Here is a 17181-nt window from a genome sequence, read left to right on the forward strand (position 1 = left end):
TGAACATCTATTAAATAATTGAGAAAAAGTTTGCTCATAATTCATATATTTACCAAACAACCCCCCGAAAAGTTTAAAATCTTTTAAAATTTCATTCATGTTCCACAATTTTAAACAATTATATCTCAAATATGTTTTAAACATGCATTGGATATTATTATCCAAAATTATTTATGGAAAGCAAAGGCTTTGTTCTTTTTCATTCCTAGGTTAAAAAAAAATGTTTTTTTTAAGGGCTAGGGGCTAAGTATGTACTCATTTTAGCAAATGATCAAAGAAAATCACATTTTTTAGAAGGGTAAGCTTTGGACCAGGCACAGAGGCTCACAGCTGTAATCCCAGCAGTTTAGGAGGCTGTAGGCGAAGGATCCTTTGAGCTCAGGAATTTGAGACCAGCCTGGGCAACATGGTGAAACCCCATTTCTAAAAAATACAAAAAATTAGCCGGGGGTGGTGGTGTGTGCCTGTACTCCCAAATACTCAAGAGGCTGCAGGGGAAGGATACTTTGAGCTCAGGAATTTGAGACCAGCCTGGGTAACATAGTGAAACCCCATTTCTAAAAAATACAAAAAATTAGCCGGGTGTGGTGGCGTGTGCCTGTACTCCCAAATACTCAGGAGGCTGAGGTGGGAGGATTACTTGAGCCTGGGAAGCAGAGGTTGCAGTGAGCCAAGACTGCACCACTGCACTCCCGCGTGGGCAAAAGAGCCAGACCCTGTCTCAAAAAAAAAGAGTAAGCTTTGTTTCTTTTTCCTCCCCACTTTATACAGACATGTACAAAAGAAAATTTTTAAAAGAAAAATAAGAATTTATCCTTATTACCTCTTCTGTGATAATCAATTTCTGGATTTTTCCATCAGGCATTACCCGTTTATACACTGGAGCCTTTATCCTAAAATAATATTTAAATGAATTTACTCATAATTAATCAATACATTATATAAAATAGTTACATTCTATGCTGTATATAGGAAGTATACAAAATGAATTAGAGCAATGTGTTGAGTTATAGCAAGTCAAATTTTGGCTGAACACAGAAAAAAAAAAAAAAACTAACAAACTTTTAACATTTAAAGTTGTCCAAAAATGACATAAGATGCTTCATAGTAATGTATTTCCTATCACCAGCATCTCAACAGAGGCTACAAACCGTTAACTGAGCAATTGTTTAAGGAGCATTTCAACATCAGCTGAGGGACTAGATTAGATAACCTTTAAGATATGATAGTTATTCTAACCATGAGATTCTGAGCTTCTAGGAAAAAACAGAGCTTATGGAAAATACAGATTCCCTGGTTCCATCTGGCCCTACCGAATAAAATAAGTCAAGACAAAGATTTGGTAAATGGTGCATTTTGAAGGCATCTCTAGGGAACTCTTATCATAGGGAGAAGTTGGGAACTACTGTTTTAAGGCAGTGCTTCTCAAATTTCAATGTGCTTACAATCAACTGGGGAGTTTGTTAAACCACAGATTCTGATTAATAGGTGTTGGGTGGCGACTAAGACTGCATTTCTAGTAAGTTCTCAGGTGATTCAGATGCTGCTGGTCCATGGACTCACTTTAAGTAGAAAACATTTTAAGTTGCTTTCCTAATTCTGTCTGATCATAAAAATCACAAGGTGACTGGTAAAAATACAGATTCTCATTGAGCAGGTTTGGGAAACGAACTCTTAGGAGTTATCCTTGATCCTAAAATAAAAGCATCTGATTGTCCTGCAGGAAACCAACTGGGTCAACTCTAAAATTTTAACCATCCTTAACCTAATCGCTAATTATCGTCATTTCACCAATACCCATCACTCACCTAAACCCTCACAATTTCAGAATCTAGCCCATCAGTTAGAACTCTTATTCTTTTGCAGCTGACCAGATAACGTAGAAGTAATCAAAAACAAAAACAATTAATTTTTAATAGCTGTTTATTTTTTTCACTCTATATATTCGTTACCCTCTATCTTTCTTTTTTTTTTTTTTGAAACAGAGTCTCCCTCTGCTGCCCAGGCTGGAGTGCAGTGGTGCTAATCTCGACTCACTGCAACCTCCACCTCCCGGGTTCAAACGATTCTGTGCCTCAGCCTCCTGAGTAGCTGGGATTACAGATGCACGCCACTATGCCTGGCTAATTTTCGTATTTTCCGTAGAGACGGGGTTTCACCATGTTGGCCAGGCTGGTCTTGAACTCCTGACCTCAAGTGATCCACCAGCCTCGGCCTCCCGAAGTGCTGGGATTACGGGCATGAGCCACCATGTCCAGCCTCTCTGTCTTTATTAAATGAAAAGCTGGATGGGGTCTTATAAATATTCTTCATTATAGATTAGGAAATTGAAACTAGAGAGGCCAACTAACTTGCTCAAGATCACAGAGCCGTCATAAGATCTTTGGTTTTCCAGTTAGGAGGCTTCACTCCTGAGCTTCCTTAGAACTCATAAGGGTATTGTTAGCTCTCCATTTCCTCTCAACTTTTAACACAACCAGTGAACTACTTATTCCAATTAGATCACGGAGGGACATCACACGCACCTGCTAAATAATTTTTTAAGACGCCATAAAAGCATTAACCACCAATTTTAAAATATGCTCTCAAAGATGAATGGCTAGGACTCAAATTTTCATGGAAATTTTCAAATGGCTACAATCTACATGAATCTAATTCCTTAAATCAATCCTCTATTGAGAGCTAAAGCTGTATTCCTCTACAAGCTTTTTCCTAGAAATTTAAACATGGCTGCTGATAATGACAAGGAAAGAAAAGAAAACCCAACTTAGCAAAGTCTTTAAGGAACATATTTCCTTACCTTTCTTTGAAGACCTGAAGTCCTCGAACCAATCCTTCCAGACACAGGAGATCATATCTATTGGCAGGGACATCAATTTTGTAAAGAACAACATCAGAGGCTCCTGCTGCCTTTACATTACCTTGTTCTTTACTTATTATTTCCTTCTCAGATGTCTAAAACAAGCCAAAAAGTAATCATAAAATTAAATAATTTAAACTCTCTTTAAAAAGTAAAAGTTGTCAGCCCTATAAGGCAGTAACTACATTATACATATTTTCTACAACAAGAACATGGGATTATTATATCCACAACAAAAACAACATGAAAATATTAAGTGTTATAATCATAGCAGACAGAAAAATACTTCAGCTTTAACTGAGTTCAGATATCTGGCAACCTCAATCACCCCAGAAATGCACAAATCCATCTAAACAAGGGTCAGCAAGCAATACCCCCCTGGCCAAATCATACCTGATACTTGTTTTTGTAAATACAGATTTATTGGAACACAGACAGACACATTCATTTACATATTATCTACTGCTACTTACACATTGCAATAGCTGAGTTGTAACAGAGACTATAGAGCCTAAAAAGCCTAAAATATTTACTATCTGGCCCTTTACAGAAAAAGTTTTCCCATCTCAAGCTAAAAGAAAATTAAAACATCACCAAGAACATAAAGTAACAACAACAAAAGTGTCAAAGGGGTAAAAGAAAGATGATTCACTAAATAAAAGAAACACAACTTATTATAGGATGACTCTAAAACCTAAATCCTGTGGGCACCCAAGGCCGCATGAGAATGAGAGGGGTAGTGTAAAAAAAAAAACAGTCAGAGACCATTAGACACCGGTAAAAATTAGAAGGGATAATAGGTGCAATGGGAAGCAAACTAGTGATAGCAAAGGGATAGTGCAGCAGAATGAAGGCAACCAAGAAGGAGATGACAGAAGAAACACCACTAGAATCACGTTTAGTGCAGTGGCAAAGAGTTTAGAATATCTCAAGCACCACACTACAGCAGAGTAACAGATTTTCTTAAACATAACCACTGCAGAGAAGTTACACTCTATTCCTTATGTTTACTACAGCAGGGAACTGTAAATATATTTAAGAAATTTTCACTTGAAATGATTAAAAGTTGTTTTCCAACTGTTAATGTTACCCTTTAATTATGTGGAAAGTCCACTTAACCAGAATTCCTACTATTTCCACCAACAACAACCTGCTAAAATAACTGATGGATTTCTATCGAAATATGTAATTATTTTTGTTTTACATGATGCCCTCCCACTGCCACAATATAAGTAGTTCAAATTTTTGCCCAAATTAAGAATTATATCCACATTTGCACAATATGCAGAGGAATTCACTTCTGGCCACTGAGTATTATGTGCCAACATCCCACCCAAGAAACCACAGGAGACTATGCAATGCTGGGGCTGTACAAGGTGGTGCTGGCCTCCAAAAAACATCTACCTTGGGCATCTCAAACTTAGGAGGCAAATTTTTAAAATTAGGGAAAATGAAAAATGAAAAACAAGAGAATGAAGAGGAGGAGGAAGGAGTAAAAAGGGGGAAAAGAAAAGAAGGGGAATGGGGAGAGGCAAAAAAAGAAGAGGAAGAATTCGAGTTTAAATAATGTTCAATCAAAGGGGTTAATAAAATTACTGTTTCAATAGTGAAGAAAGCCGAGTCACCTCCCAGGAGATGGGAGATCTCAGGAGGGACCTATATACAGAGAACATAATATAACCGGAGAAATGAAGGCATCTGCATTCATTTTTCAGCAGCACCCCCTTATCCACAGGGGATATGTTTTAAGCTCCCCAGTGGATGCCTGAAACCTTGGATAGGACTAAACGTTACATATACCATGTTTCTTCCTATACATACATACCTATGAAAATGTTTAATTTATAAATTAGGCACAGTAAGAGATTAACAACTAATAATAAAATAGAACAATTAAAATAATATACTATAATAAGAGTTATGTGAATGTAGTCTCTGTCTCAGAATTTCTTATTGTACTATACTCACCTATTTTCAAACCACAGTTTGCTGCAGGTAACCAAAACTGTGGAAGCAAAAAACTGTGGATAAGGAGGAACTACTGTAAAAAAAAATCTAATTCCTTTGCAAAAAAAAAAAAAAGACACAGAAGCTTACACCTTTCAGTTTCAGCATCTCAACTCATACAATGACCATATGTAAAGACTGAATTTTTCAGTGCTGACAAAAATCTTACAGAAATTAAAAATCACATAAATTTCAGAGTCAAAAAAGAAAACCATAAAGATCATATCATCCAAACTCCTTATTTCACAAATGAAAAGGAAGCCCAGAGAGACTTGTCTGGACTATAGAGTTCAGACAGGCAAAGTAATTGTCCATAGTTACACAGTTAGTAAATGTTAGAACTAGAACTCAAATTATCTAACATCCAGTCCAACACTCTTAGATATCACATAACTTCAAACATAATTCTGAGGTGTAGTGAAATTACGAATAGCAACTTATAAACTACAGAAATCTCAGCCAATTTCTCAAGTATACAAATAGATTAGTACAAAGATGATCTTTCTGTAACATTAGTAAGGCAGCAGGAAAAATAAGGTAAGACAATGTACAATTTTTTAGCCTGAACATTTTTTAACTTTACACCTAAGGTAGTGTTATAAAAGCACTGAATAGGTGAAGATAGAAGGCTTAGGAAAAAAATAATACTAACTACCAGAAAATTATCTTTTAAACTATAGTATGTCTTTTTTTTTTTTTTTTGAGAAAAAAAATTATTGGGCTTTTATTGGCAATTACAAAAGTAATAGATTTTCTTACATAATACATTTCTTCAGTAATATATTTTTCAAGTATTTTACCGTAGAATTTCTAAAGTACTTTGTCATTGACCCCATAATTTATTATAAAGTAGGTCCCATAATCACATTTTTTGGGAGTTGCTGAAATTGAGATAAAAAAATACTGTTTTTTTATGAGAAAAACTGGACAAAATACAGAATGGCCAAAACTAGATTCACTGGCTCAGTTATGTCTACTAGGTGAAAGAAAATAAAATGAGTCTTCTAATAGTTCATTCAGAATCTGTTACTGCAGAAATTTTAAGAGGTTTTGAGTCAGTTCCAGTATAAAAATAAGGCCAAAGTGCTCCTGTAAAATCATCATTAAAAGTACAGAGAAGAGAGCTATCATTCAAATTATAAAAGGAAACTTCATTTCACAGTCTAAAAAATGCCAATCTTACTAGGTGTTACTTTTGGCAGCAGAATAATTTCCTTATGGCCCAATACCATATAATTATTCCGACTAGATTACCAAATTCCCCATAATCCATCCTGTACTAAAATTGGTAGACTCTTCCTCCTTCTGGAAGGAGAGTCATTACAGACACCAAGAATCCATTCAGGCTTGTCTTTAACTTCTGCTTCCCAGTACTGCCTGCCACAATTTTATCCCTTAGAACCCAGAACAGCTGGGAGCAGATAAAATCTTCTTGGGTTATGAGGTAAGTTTTGTGTTGTATTTCCATATCGCACAGTTTTTCTATCTTCTGAGACTATAAGTTTACGATGTGCTGTTTCAGGATCTAGAATTACATCTACTTGAAATCGCTTGATAATTTTGTTTTGGCCACAATATTGTGGAGGCAGATGGTAACCATATTCTTTTAATTTGAATAAAAAAGGTTTAGGGAATTTTAAATTCTTATATCTGTGATAGATATCCTTAACATTAGCCAGTAATTCCAGCTCTGACGTCACATATATGCTGTCTATCTTCTTTAGTAGATATTTTAATGAGGAGGTATAATCTGAAAATGTTGTTAGGCTTTCATTTAGTTGTGCTAAAATATCCATCTCTTCATCTTGTAATTGCCCAAAAACTGTCTCTTGCTCATTTTGCAGAAATAACCTAAGTTGCTCAAATTTAGACTTGACTTCTTCTGCCGTATGTTTTACCTTTTTCTTCAGTTCCAGTGATTTTCTGGTTTGTATAGTTATGACTTTTTCAATTAGTTCCACTCTCTCCTTCCATGGTGCATTGTATTGCTCCAGTTTTTTCCTGACAGGAGGCAGCCTTCTTTGTGGGCCAAACACAGTGATGCTGGTGATCAGTGGAGAAACTGCACCTTGGACATAAAAGCTCTAGGTCTTTCTGACAGAAGAAAGTCAAAACCTGATTATGCTTCTTACACACATGCTTCTCTTCCTGCCTCTTCCTCTTGCTTCTTAGCTGGAGTTGCTTAGTAATTTCAGTCAAACTACCCAGCTGGGGATTGCTGATAAATTTCCTTTCTGGACAGCACAAGTGGCAAAAGGGGCAGGGGAAACTATCATCTAGATCCTTCCAGGACATAATGATGCAGGAGAGACAGAAGTTATGCCCGCAGCTGATGGTCACTGTGTCTTTCAAGTAGTCCAGACAGATGGGACAGCTAGCCTCTGCTCGGAGGTCAGCCAGGGCTGTCACAAATTCCACTGAGCCTGGAACAAAGATGGTAGGTAAGGTAATTCTTTTATTTTAGCAAGGCCTAGCTCTCTAGAGCTCCAGACCCAGTACGCGTGGATATCCTCCCCAGACCTTGAAATCTGACCAGCTTTCAGTTTTACTGACTTGGCATGTTGATGGCAGCTTCTAGAAACTTGTTAAGCCCTCAGCTCCTTAGCTTCAGACTTCACAGCCTGCAGCCTATTGCATATTAGAACTTATTAGCTGGGCTGCTGCTCTTCCCACTAAATGAAATAAAGTCAAGTTTTCTTCAAGAAAGCAGCCTCAGGTCCAAGATAAGGACTCCTTCCTGTAATCCCAGCTACTCAGGAGGGTGAGGCAAGAGAATCGCCTGAACCTGAGAGGAGGAGGTTGTGGTGAGCCAAGATCGCGCCATCGCACTCCAGCCTGGGCAACAGAATGAAACTATATAAAGCACATTGGGCCAGGCATGGTGGCTCACACCTGTCATCTCAGCACTTTGGGAGGCCAAAGCAGTGGATCACTTGAGGTCAGCAGTTCGAGAACCAGCCTGGCCAACATGGTAAAACCTCGTCTCTCCTTGCATTATAATCACCTGGAGGTCTTGGTAAAAGATTGCTTGGGCCACATCCCCAGTTTCTGATTCAGTAGGGCTGGTTTCTTCCTAAGTTCCCAGATGATGCTGCTGGCCTGCGGACTGTGCTTTGTGAACTTATGCTGGAGCAGACGGATCAGTAACCCCGGCCAGAGGATGCTCAGGACCCACCGAGCCCCCACAAGGAAGGACTCAGACCCCCAACCCTACCAAATTAAAGTATGTCTTTAATAGATAATCATTATTAACAATAATAAAATGTATAGCCCAGACTTGATTTTTTTAAATATTGTAATCATTATACAATCAAAAGTCAAAGAAAATGCTTCCTCATTTTTATAAGCAAGTCCTTAAAAAATATGAGTTCATTTTACAAGACCAATGAATATAGTAATGCATTAGTACTGGTTGAAGAGGCACGGAGGAAGGTGATGGGGGCAGAGGAGCTGAAGGAGGAGGCGCTGGAAGTGAAGGAGGCAGGGCAACTCTGGTTGAAGCAACATTTCTACTGCTTCTTGGTCCCTTTCTGTGATTAATTTGCCAAAGGAGGGAGCTTACTTTCATACTGGGGTTATCTAACACATTCTATCCATTTCCACAGCATGAGCCTGATAACAAGGTGATTGTAGATGGAATAAGGCATGAACTCCTCTTGAGATTTTAGTCAAGGCAACAGACAGATCTAGAGCTTAGCCCTCTGAACACAGAAATCATGGCCCACAAATGTTATCATCTTAGTCTAACTATAAGGTAACAAAGATGAAATACAGTACACCCCTGAAAAATAAGCTTATGCACACAATCTTTGAAAAATAGACAAATATCCAATACATACAATTTCATCAAGCTCCAGACCAAATTCAAAACATAGTTCATCAAATTCTTCGTCAGCTAGGAAAATAAAAAAGGAGGTGGTTAATTTTACTCTGTTCAGTGTAAGTGAAAACTACATACAAACAGCATTTTCTTATTACTAATTGCCTTACACCAATCATACTACTAAATATCACGCATCACATATTATCATTTAAAAACAAACAGGCCAGGCATCGTGGCTCATGCCTGTAATCCCAGCACTTTGGGAGGCCAATGTGAGTGGATCACCTGAGGTCAGGAGTTTGAAACCAGCCTGGCCAACATGGTGAAACCCTGTCTCTACTAAAAATACAAAATTAGCCAGGCATGGTGGCGCATGCCTGTAATCCCAGCTACTTGGGAGGCTGAGGCAGAAGAATTGCTTGAACCTGGAAGGCAGAGGTTGCAGTGAGCCAAGATCATGCCATTGCACTCCAGCCTGGGCAATAACAGCGAGACTCCATCTCAAAAAATTAAAGGAAAAAAAAAAAAGCTGGGCCAAAAAAATTTAAGATAAAAAAAAGAAAAAACTATTAAAGGCTTGATTAATCTACACTAACATCAACTGTAGTTTAGGTTACCTGCACTGGGAAGTTTGCATGTACATAGAAGAAAAACACCTGTTAAGTAGAGATCAGATATAAAGTAGGCTCCAAATCACAGATCTCACACAACAGAATGTCACATAAGTCCTATCAGGTAAAATGGTCTGAGGCGGCCTGACACTTTTGGCTTTGAAGCCAAGTCAATCAGAGTTTGAATTCTATCCCACTTATTAGATCTGAGAGTTTGGCACCTTATGTAAACCTTCTTGGTATCTTGTGTCAACATTATAGCTGCCTCATCTATAAAATGGTATTTCACAGCCATTATGGCATGGTACTATTGGAAAGATTTAAATGATAATGCATAAAATGGACCTGGCATAGTACCCTGAGACATAGTGAGTCTACAATAATTAATAGTTTATTACCAATTAATAAAATAAGTTCTCTTCCTTATTTTAATATTATATCCTACCGTTTAGCTTTTCAGGGTTCTCACATTACCAAAAATTGAACACAAAACATCATTAGCAATATATTCTAGTGAAAACTGGTCTTAAGATTCCTGATTCAGACACTAAATTTCAATTTAACATCTATGTACTGAGTACCCACCTTATACCAGGCACTGTACTAGGTACCAGGGTTACAAAGATAAATAAAACACAATTCCTGCCTTAACTACCTCCTCATCTAGTAAAGAAGCCAGATGTGTAAATAAATATGACTGTGTTAAGTACAAGGTACACGGCTGGCACAAAAGAAGTAATCAGTTTCTCTTATGGTCAGCTAAACCTTCACAGAAAGGATGAGTTCATTAGGCAGAGATTGTGGGGAGTGAAACAGCATGGCAAATTTGGAAACTCTTAAGTAGTTCAACATGGATGAAACATAAAGTTCATATCAGAAGATATGACGGAACAAGGAGAAAGGGTCAACTAATGATTTGCCCTCTTTCTTACAGGCAGGCAATGGAGAATTATACTGAAGGGATTCTTCAGCTGGGCAAAAACATGATTAGATCTGCATTCTAAAAACTGCTCGCAGAGTAGAGGGTGGATTGGAGCAGGGAGTCTACTGCAATAGTACAGATGTGATATAGTGAAGACCTCATTTAAAGCAGCACCAGCAAGAATGAGGAAGAAGTGACTAATATGAAAAACGTTAAAGAGGTGGAATGTATAAGGCTCGATGGCCGAATGATGGGAGGTAGGAATAGGGAGTGTGTAGAAGGAGTCTAGGATGACTCCCCGATCTCTGGTTTGGGGGAAAAAGTGGGTGGGGGTATCATTAACTAGGGCAGGTAGTAATAGGTACCCAGCCTCCAAGATCGCCTGTTCCATGATCCCTGCCTCCTTGTATTCATGCTCCTGTGTGAACTGAGGTCTGCAGCAATCACCTGAGTGAGTTTGGAAGCAGATTCTCCAGCCCAGCCAAGCCTTGAAATAACAGCAAACCCAGCTGACAGCTAGACTGCAACATGGTGAGACCCAAAGCCAGAACCACCTTCCTAAGCTACTCCCCGATTCCTGTCTCTCAGAAATTTTGTAAAATAATAAAGGCTTGTTTTACACTCCTAAGTACTGGGGTAATTTGTTACATAGCAACAGACTACTAATACTTTGGAATAATTTGTTATATAGCAATAGATTACTAATACAGACTTTTAGTCCCTGGAAGTGGGGTACTGCTGTAACAAAAATGAAAAACATGGGAATGGCTTTGGAACCAAGCAGTGGGCTTTGAGGCCTATAAATTAAAACCTAAAGAAAGAAGCCTCATAGTCTTTGGTAAGGATGCAGGTGAGGACATGGAGGAAAGTGAGGTAATGTTATCAGAAAGCAGAAGAAGAGGAATCCTGGTTAAGTAGAGGCAGAAGGCTTAGCAACACCATTCCTTGCAGTTATGTGGACTGTAAAAAATCAATGGGGTGATACAACTAAGAAGATTTCCAACCAGTGTTCACAGTGCCACCTGGGTTTTTCTTGTGCTTATGTGAAAAAAAGAGATAAGCTAAAGGAAAGGCTGTTAAACAAAAATGAGCCAAGATGTTGGGAATTTTAAAAATTCTCATCTTCTCCAGATGTGAAACAATGCTAAAATTAAGAAATAACTTCTGAGCAAAGACCAAATCCAAGGCCCTGCCAGGAAAACATGGTCCAAAGATAAAATCAAGGGTATGACCATAAAATCTTAAGACCCAGAAAGATCAAAGGCACTAATCATTCCAACAAAGGGTGCTATAAAAAATTATAAAGAATGAGCGTCATAAATCCAATTAATCACACAATAGAGCTTAATTAAGAGCACTGTTATCAGCAGAAACTCAATATATTTCAGAGATGTGTAGGTGGTGTGACTTTTGACTAATAAAATGGAAGCCAGTAACATGCACCAAAGACCCTCAAAGTTTTTAGAAGAAATACATATGCAGAAGCATTGCCAGCTAGCATTGAAAGGGATAGAAATAGGATAAAATGAAGTCTTTGAACTCTCAAAATTCTATTAGCAGTAAGTAGACTGAGAAAACCAACCAGCTGTAAAGCACATGCTTTCTAGGGATCACTCAGAGGGGTGGAAACCAAGAGCCTAGAGAGCAGGGCAGACAGCCATGGAGAATCATTCCAGGCCTTCAGACCTAATCAAGAACATCCAACATTTGCCACTTGATTCCAGAGTTGCCATGGACCAATGACTCCTTTGTGTCTCCCATTTCCGCCCCTTTGAAGAGGAAGGGCTACAGGAATTATCCTATGCCCATCCCACCGCTGTATGTTAGGTATATGTGGGGCAGATAAATGGTCTCTCGAGTCTCTCAGGCCAACAGTGTACTAAAGAAGCTATACTGAAGGAACTACACCCAAGGAGCCACATCCACATCTGGTCCTGATTTAGATGATGAGATTCTAGATTCTGAGCTGCTGCTGTAATGGGATGACACTTCTGAGGGCCTTGGGAGGGGGTGAGTATATTTTGCATATGGGAGGAACCCGAATCAGTGGAGGTTAGAGGGGGAACGGTGGTAGTCAGCCTCCAAGATGGCCTCCAATAATACCGGCCTCCTGGTATTCACACCGTTGTACTGTTCCCTTCCACATTGTGCTAGGATTGGTCTGTGATCAAGAGAATATAAGAAGGGCTAGTATATCACTTCTGAGCTGTTACTGAAAACAGGCGTCTATCCTCAGCACTCTCTCTTACTTACCTACTCTCTCGGACCTCTCCACCTGGGGCAAACAAGCTAACATGTTCTAAGTAGTCCTATGGACAGGATAAGGTGGGAGGAACTAAAGTCTATGGCCAAAAATCAGCAAGGAACTGAGGTTTGCCAACAACCACTTGAACGAACCTGAAAGCAGTTTCTCCAGACCCAGTTAGGCCTTGAGATGACTACGGATCTGGCAAACACCTTGACTGCAACCTGGTAACAGATCCAGACCAAAAACCATCCAGCTGAGCCAGTCCCCAATTCCTGACCCTCAGAAACTATATAACAAATGATAGCTGCTTTAAGATGCTAAACTTTGGGATAATTTAGTATGCAGTAATAGATAACTAAGTGGTACAGAACTATTAAAATATGCTGAATCCTAATTATCATATGTTTTATTCCTTTCAGCTGTATTTCATGGGTTTCTATACAAAGAAAAATCAACAATAAAATCGTGATTAGTAATTTCCTCTAACGAAATGACACATCAAGTAACCATACCTTAGGGGTGTATATGATATACACAGAAGGCTCTGCCACTACTGCCAACTATTACACCATGCCAGAACAGGACTATAATTGAAAAGCAGTGATAATAAATCAGTTAACAAGAAAAGGAGTGGCAAGAGGAAACCATCTGCACAGAAAGTCCATTGAAAAGGTAGACTAAGGAGACAAAACTGCTCCAAAGGAGTCAGAAGAGCAAAATAACCAAAATGGCAAACAGCTTGAAAGAGAAATATCCTTGCTAAGCAAAGAAGTGGTAAAAAGGAAGGTGGGGACTGGTAGAAACAATGGAATTTCAAATAGAAAGCAACCCTTGGAGGGACTAAAGAGAGAAAATGTGGATTTTAAAAGTGTGAATGAGACATTATCTGAAAACAAGAAAAAAAGAGGAAGACTGGGGGGAAAAAAAAAAGGTAAGAAACAAGATGTATCCATACTACTTGGAAACCACGTTTGCTGAACATGCTTTCTCAATTCTAACCTCAACCCAGTTAGCAGTTTCAAGAAAGAATACAATAAAGGTAAACTAATGAGGAGAATCATTTCTGACCTCTCGAAAGTACATCCCAATAAATAACATCAATGCTTCTGACTGAATTTTTTTTTTTTTTTTTTTTTTTTTTTTTTGAGACAGGGTCTCACTTTGTGGCCGGGACTGGAGTGCAGTGGCTTGATCACCGCTCACTACAGCCTTGACCCTCCTTGGTTCAAGTGATCCTTCGGCCACAGCCTCCCGAGTAGCTGGGACTACAGGTATACACCACCACACCCAGCTACTTTTTGTAGAGACAGGGTTTTGCCGTGTTGCCCAGTCTGGTCTCCAACTCCTGAGCTCAAGCAATCTGCCCACCTCGTCCTCCCAAAGTGCTGTGATTACATGCATCAGCCATGTACCTGGCCCTTAAAAGATTCAGTAGCTAACAAACACATATTTGTGAAAAAAATCAGTCTTAATTGATCACTGACAATATGAAAAAAAAAGGGAAGCAGAGGAAATATGTTAAAACATCAGATGATAGTAAATAGGTTATAAATCTCACCATTTTTAAAAATCTGGATTATTTCTTACCTCCCTAGAAATGGGGACTGGAATGGGAACTGATTATAGATGTTTTGAACAAATATTTGCCACCTACCATCTTAGGCAATTCAGGTATACAGACTGAGCATTCCCAATCCAAAAATCTGAAATCTGACATCCTCCAAAACCCAAAACCTTAAAGTGCAGACATGATGTCACAAGTGGAAAATTCCACACCTGACTCCATGTGACTTGTCAAAAACACAGTCAAAACCTTGTTTCATGCAAAAAAAATTATTTAAAGTATTCCACAAAATTAACTTCAGGCTATGCATATAAGGTATATATGAAATATAAATCAGTTTAGACTTGGTCCCACCCCCAAAATATCTCATCATGTATATGCAAATATCCCAAAATCCAAAATCCAAGACACTTCTGGTCTCAAGCATTTTGGATAAGGAATTATTAACCTGTACCACATCCCATTAGCGAGAATATGGTTTAGAAGGGCAGGTAAGAAATATAAATAAGCTCATTATAAAATAAAGCGATTAGGTGATTACAGCCAAGTACAAAGGGTAAGAGTAATACAATAAAATACCCTTGTATTTCCTTTACTTTCAGGGACTTACAGCAGAACTTATGAAGAATATTACATTGAGAATAGGTACTATCTAAAAGTACACACTTAGGAAAGATTTTTAAAAGCCAGCTTTATTCTCACTGTAACAGTAATATCTTATTCCGGGAAGCGGTGGCTGTCATTAAACCAATTAGGCCTTTGTTAACACACTGAGCCCTAAAAACAAAAAAACAGCTCTCACGAACCATTTGGTCCAGCCTTTATACAAGCTAAAAATTATGGGGTGGGGGCTGGGCGCGGTGGCTCACGTCTGTAATCCCAGCACTTTGTGAGGCCGCGGCAGGCGGATCACGAGGTCAGGAGTTCAAGACCAGCCTGGCCAAGATGGTGAAACCCGGTCTCTTTAAAAATACAAAAAAATTACTCGGGCACGATGGCGGGCGCCTGTAATCCCAGCTACTCGGGAGGCTGAGGCAGAGAATTGCTTGAACCAGGAGACGGAGGTTGCAGTCAGCCGAGATCGCGCCGCTGCACTACAGCCTGGGCGACAGACCGAGACTCCGTCTCAAAAAAAAAAAAAAAAAAAAAAAATAGGGTGGGGCAGCTGCTACAGCTGTGAGGTAACTGATAACTGCATTTAATATCTCCCTCCTTTTTTTCAATGGTTGTGTTTTTAGAACTGAATAAAAGATGAAATGTAGAATGAAGTCTACGCCCATTGAATACTCCTCATTCAGGTCTCAGATCAAATGTTACCACCCTATCTAAAGTTGTGTTCCTGGCACAACACCTTTTCTCTCCTTGATGGCATTTAACATTATCCGAAATCATTTTATTAACGTGCTGGTTAATTGTCTGTCTCCATCAGACAGAACGTGGACCTGACGTGTCATGTGCATAGCTCTAGTCCCAAGCTCTTAGAACAGTGCCTGACACATAACAGGCGCTCAGGAAACATTAATAAAACGAAAACAGGTGGAATGCCGTTCTCCACCCCGCTGCACAAATCTCTCCTCCTACCCCCTTATAAACTGAGTTCCCACAGCGCTGCTATTGCAATGAACTGGCTACGCTCGGGGTTTCCTTCCTGTTCTATCCCCTGGCTTGGATGTCGGTGCCAGACACGCTGTAGGCACTCGATGGCAGATCGCTGAACGAATGACACGGCAAGCCGGGCACGAGCAGTGGCACCGCTGCGATGCCGGTTCCGAAGCTACCACAGCCCAGCCGGATCGCCACCATCATCGGCCTTCCCGTGTAAACCACGGCCTCCCGGGGCCAAAACCTTCAGGAAGGCATGAATGTCGCCACAATGCCCTTTTGGAGGGAGGCCCAGCCTCCGAGAAGAGGCGTAGGGCCCAATGTATAGGGCCGGCACTCACTGTAGGTGCGGCCCAGGGCTTGGAAGAGCAGATCACGCTTCACGCTGACAGTCGGCATGGCGGGTAGAACTCACTGCGCCTGCGCAGCGAGCTGACCCGGGCTTCCCTACCGAAGCACGTAGGACCCGCCTCTTCTTGTGCGTGTTGTCTTGAATATCGCCATTCGGCTGCCAACAGTTCCTGTCCTTTTTTTAACCTAAGGACACTCATCTTGCCATTACCTCGCTGACTAAATGTATCTTTTTGGGACTAATCGCTTAAAAGCCTGGAAGAGAGATATAATTTGATAGAACTTGCTAGGATTTGTCAGGCATTGTAATGTACTGACCCGCAAGTCCCGGATGCTTCCAGCGCGCTAAGGGCCGGGGACGCCCACCAGGTGGGCGGGGCGAGAGTGGGGCGCGTCAGGGAGGGGGCGGGGCCTCCACGTGGGAAATCTTGCCTGGAGGTGGTGGAAATGCGAGTGGAGAGGGTTTAAGGCTTCCTGCAGAGAAAGGTGTGCAAATCCTGGCGGCGGGAGAGGGGCTGTTAACAGACCTCAGTTTTTACTTCATTCTTTAATCTCTCCTCTACTCATATAAGTGATATACCTGTGCTTTGTTTGAACTTTACGGCAGCCCTATAAGGGAGGCATTGTAAGAGACCTCTTTTTAGTCTATTTGCTCAGTGCTCTCTGCTGTCAGTGGGCTGTGCTCAGCCCTCTGCCAGCATTAAATTTCCTCCTTAAAAAAACCCTGAATGTAATAGGCTGAATAACGGCCCCCAATAATATCAGACCCTAATCCCTGCAACCTCTAAATGAACTTTATATGGAAACAGCGTCTTTGCAGATTAAGTTAAGGATTCTGAGATGAAGATTATCCTGGATTCGAAAGACGAGCACTAAATGGAATCACAGTATCCTCATAAAATCATAAAAGGGAGGTCGAAAGAGACGATTTAGCCACGGTGGCAGAGATTGGAGTATGGCAGCCACAACCCAAGAATGCCAGCAGCCACCAGAAACAAAGAGACAAGCACACACTGGGGGTGAGGGGGTGGAGGAGCGGGGAGCATCAAGAATAGCTGATAGATGCTGGGCTTAATACTTATGTGATGAGATGATCTGGGCAGCAAACCACCATGGCATACGTTTACCTATGTAACAAACCTTCACATCCTGCACATGTACCCCTGAAATAAACAGAGACAAGGACAGATTCA

At 40.1% G+C, this 17181-nt stretch overlaps 2 protein-coding genes across 3 annotated transcripts in view; both read right to left on the minus strand.

Moving 5' to 3' along the window:
• FARSB (phenylalanyl-tRNA synthetase subunit beta) overlaps nt 1–16335 on the minus strand; it is an 83538-nt gene extending 67203 nt beyond the window's left edge. The window contains exons 1-4 of one of the 2 annotated variants that reach the window (XM_054477328.2): nt 15979–16335; nt 8707–8762; nt 2801–2955; nt 824–893 (exon numbers count right to left, since the gene is read on the minus strand). In XM_054477328.2, coding sequence (XP_054333303.1) covers nt 824–893; nt 2801–2955; nt 8707–8762; nt 15979–16036 — 339 coding nt within the window. In that variant the 5' untranslated portion in view covers nt 16037–16335. The remainder of the gene's footprint in view (nt 1–823; nt 894–2800; nt 2956–8706; nt 8763–15978) is intronic. The other variant, XM_063648000.1, reaches the window with a different exon arrangement.
• On the minus strand, nt 3005–7427 carry LOC129031202 (putative tripartite motif-containing protein 61). Its single transcript, XM_054477191.2, is given in 3 exon segments — nt 3005–6871; nt 6873–7290; nt 7421–7427. Coding segments are annotated over 3 exon segments (1041 nt in total). The 3' UTR covers nt 3005–6255.
• Nucleotides 16336–17181: the final 846 nt, after the last annotated feature.

Source organism: Pongo pygmaeus, chromosome 11 (assembly GCF_028885625.2).
Source record: "Pongo pygmaeus isolate AG05252 chromosome 11, NHGRI_mPonPyg2-v2.0_pri, whole genome shotgun sequence".
NCBI lineage: Eukaryota > Metazoa > Chordata > Mammalia > Primates > Hominidae > Pongo > Pongo pygmaeus.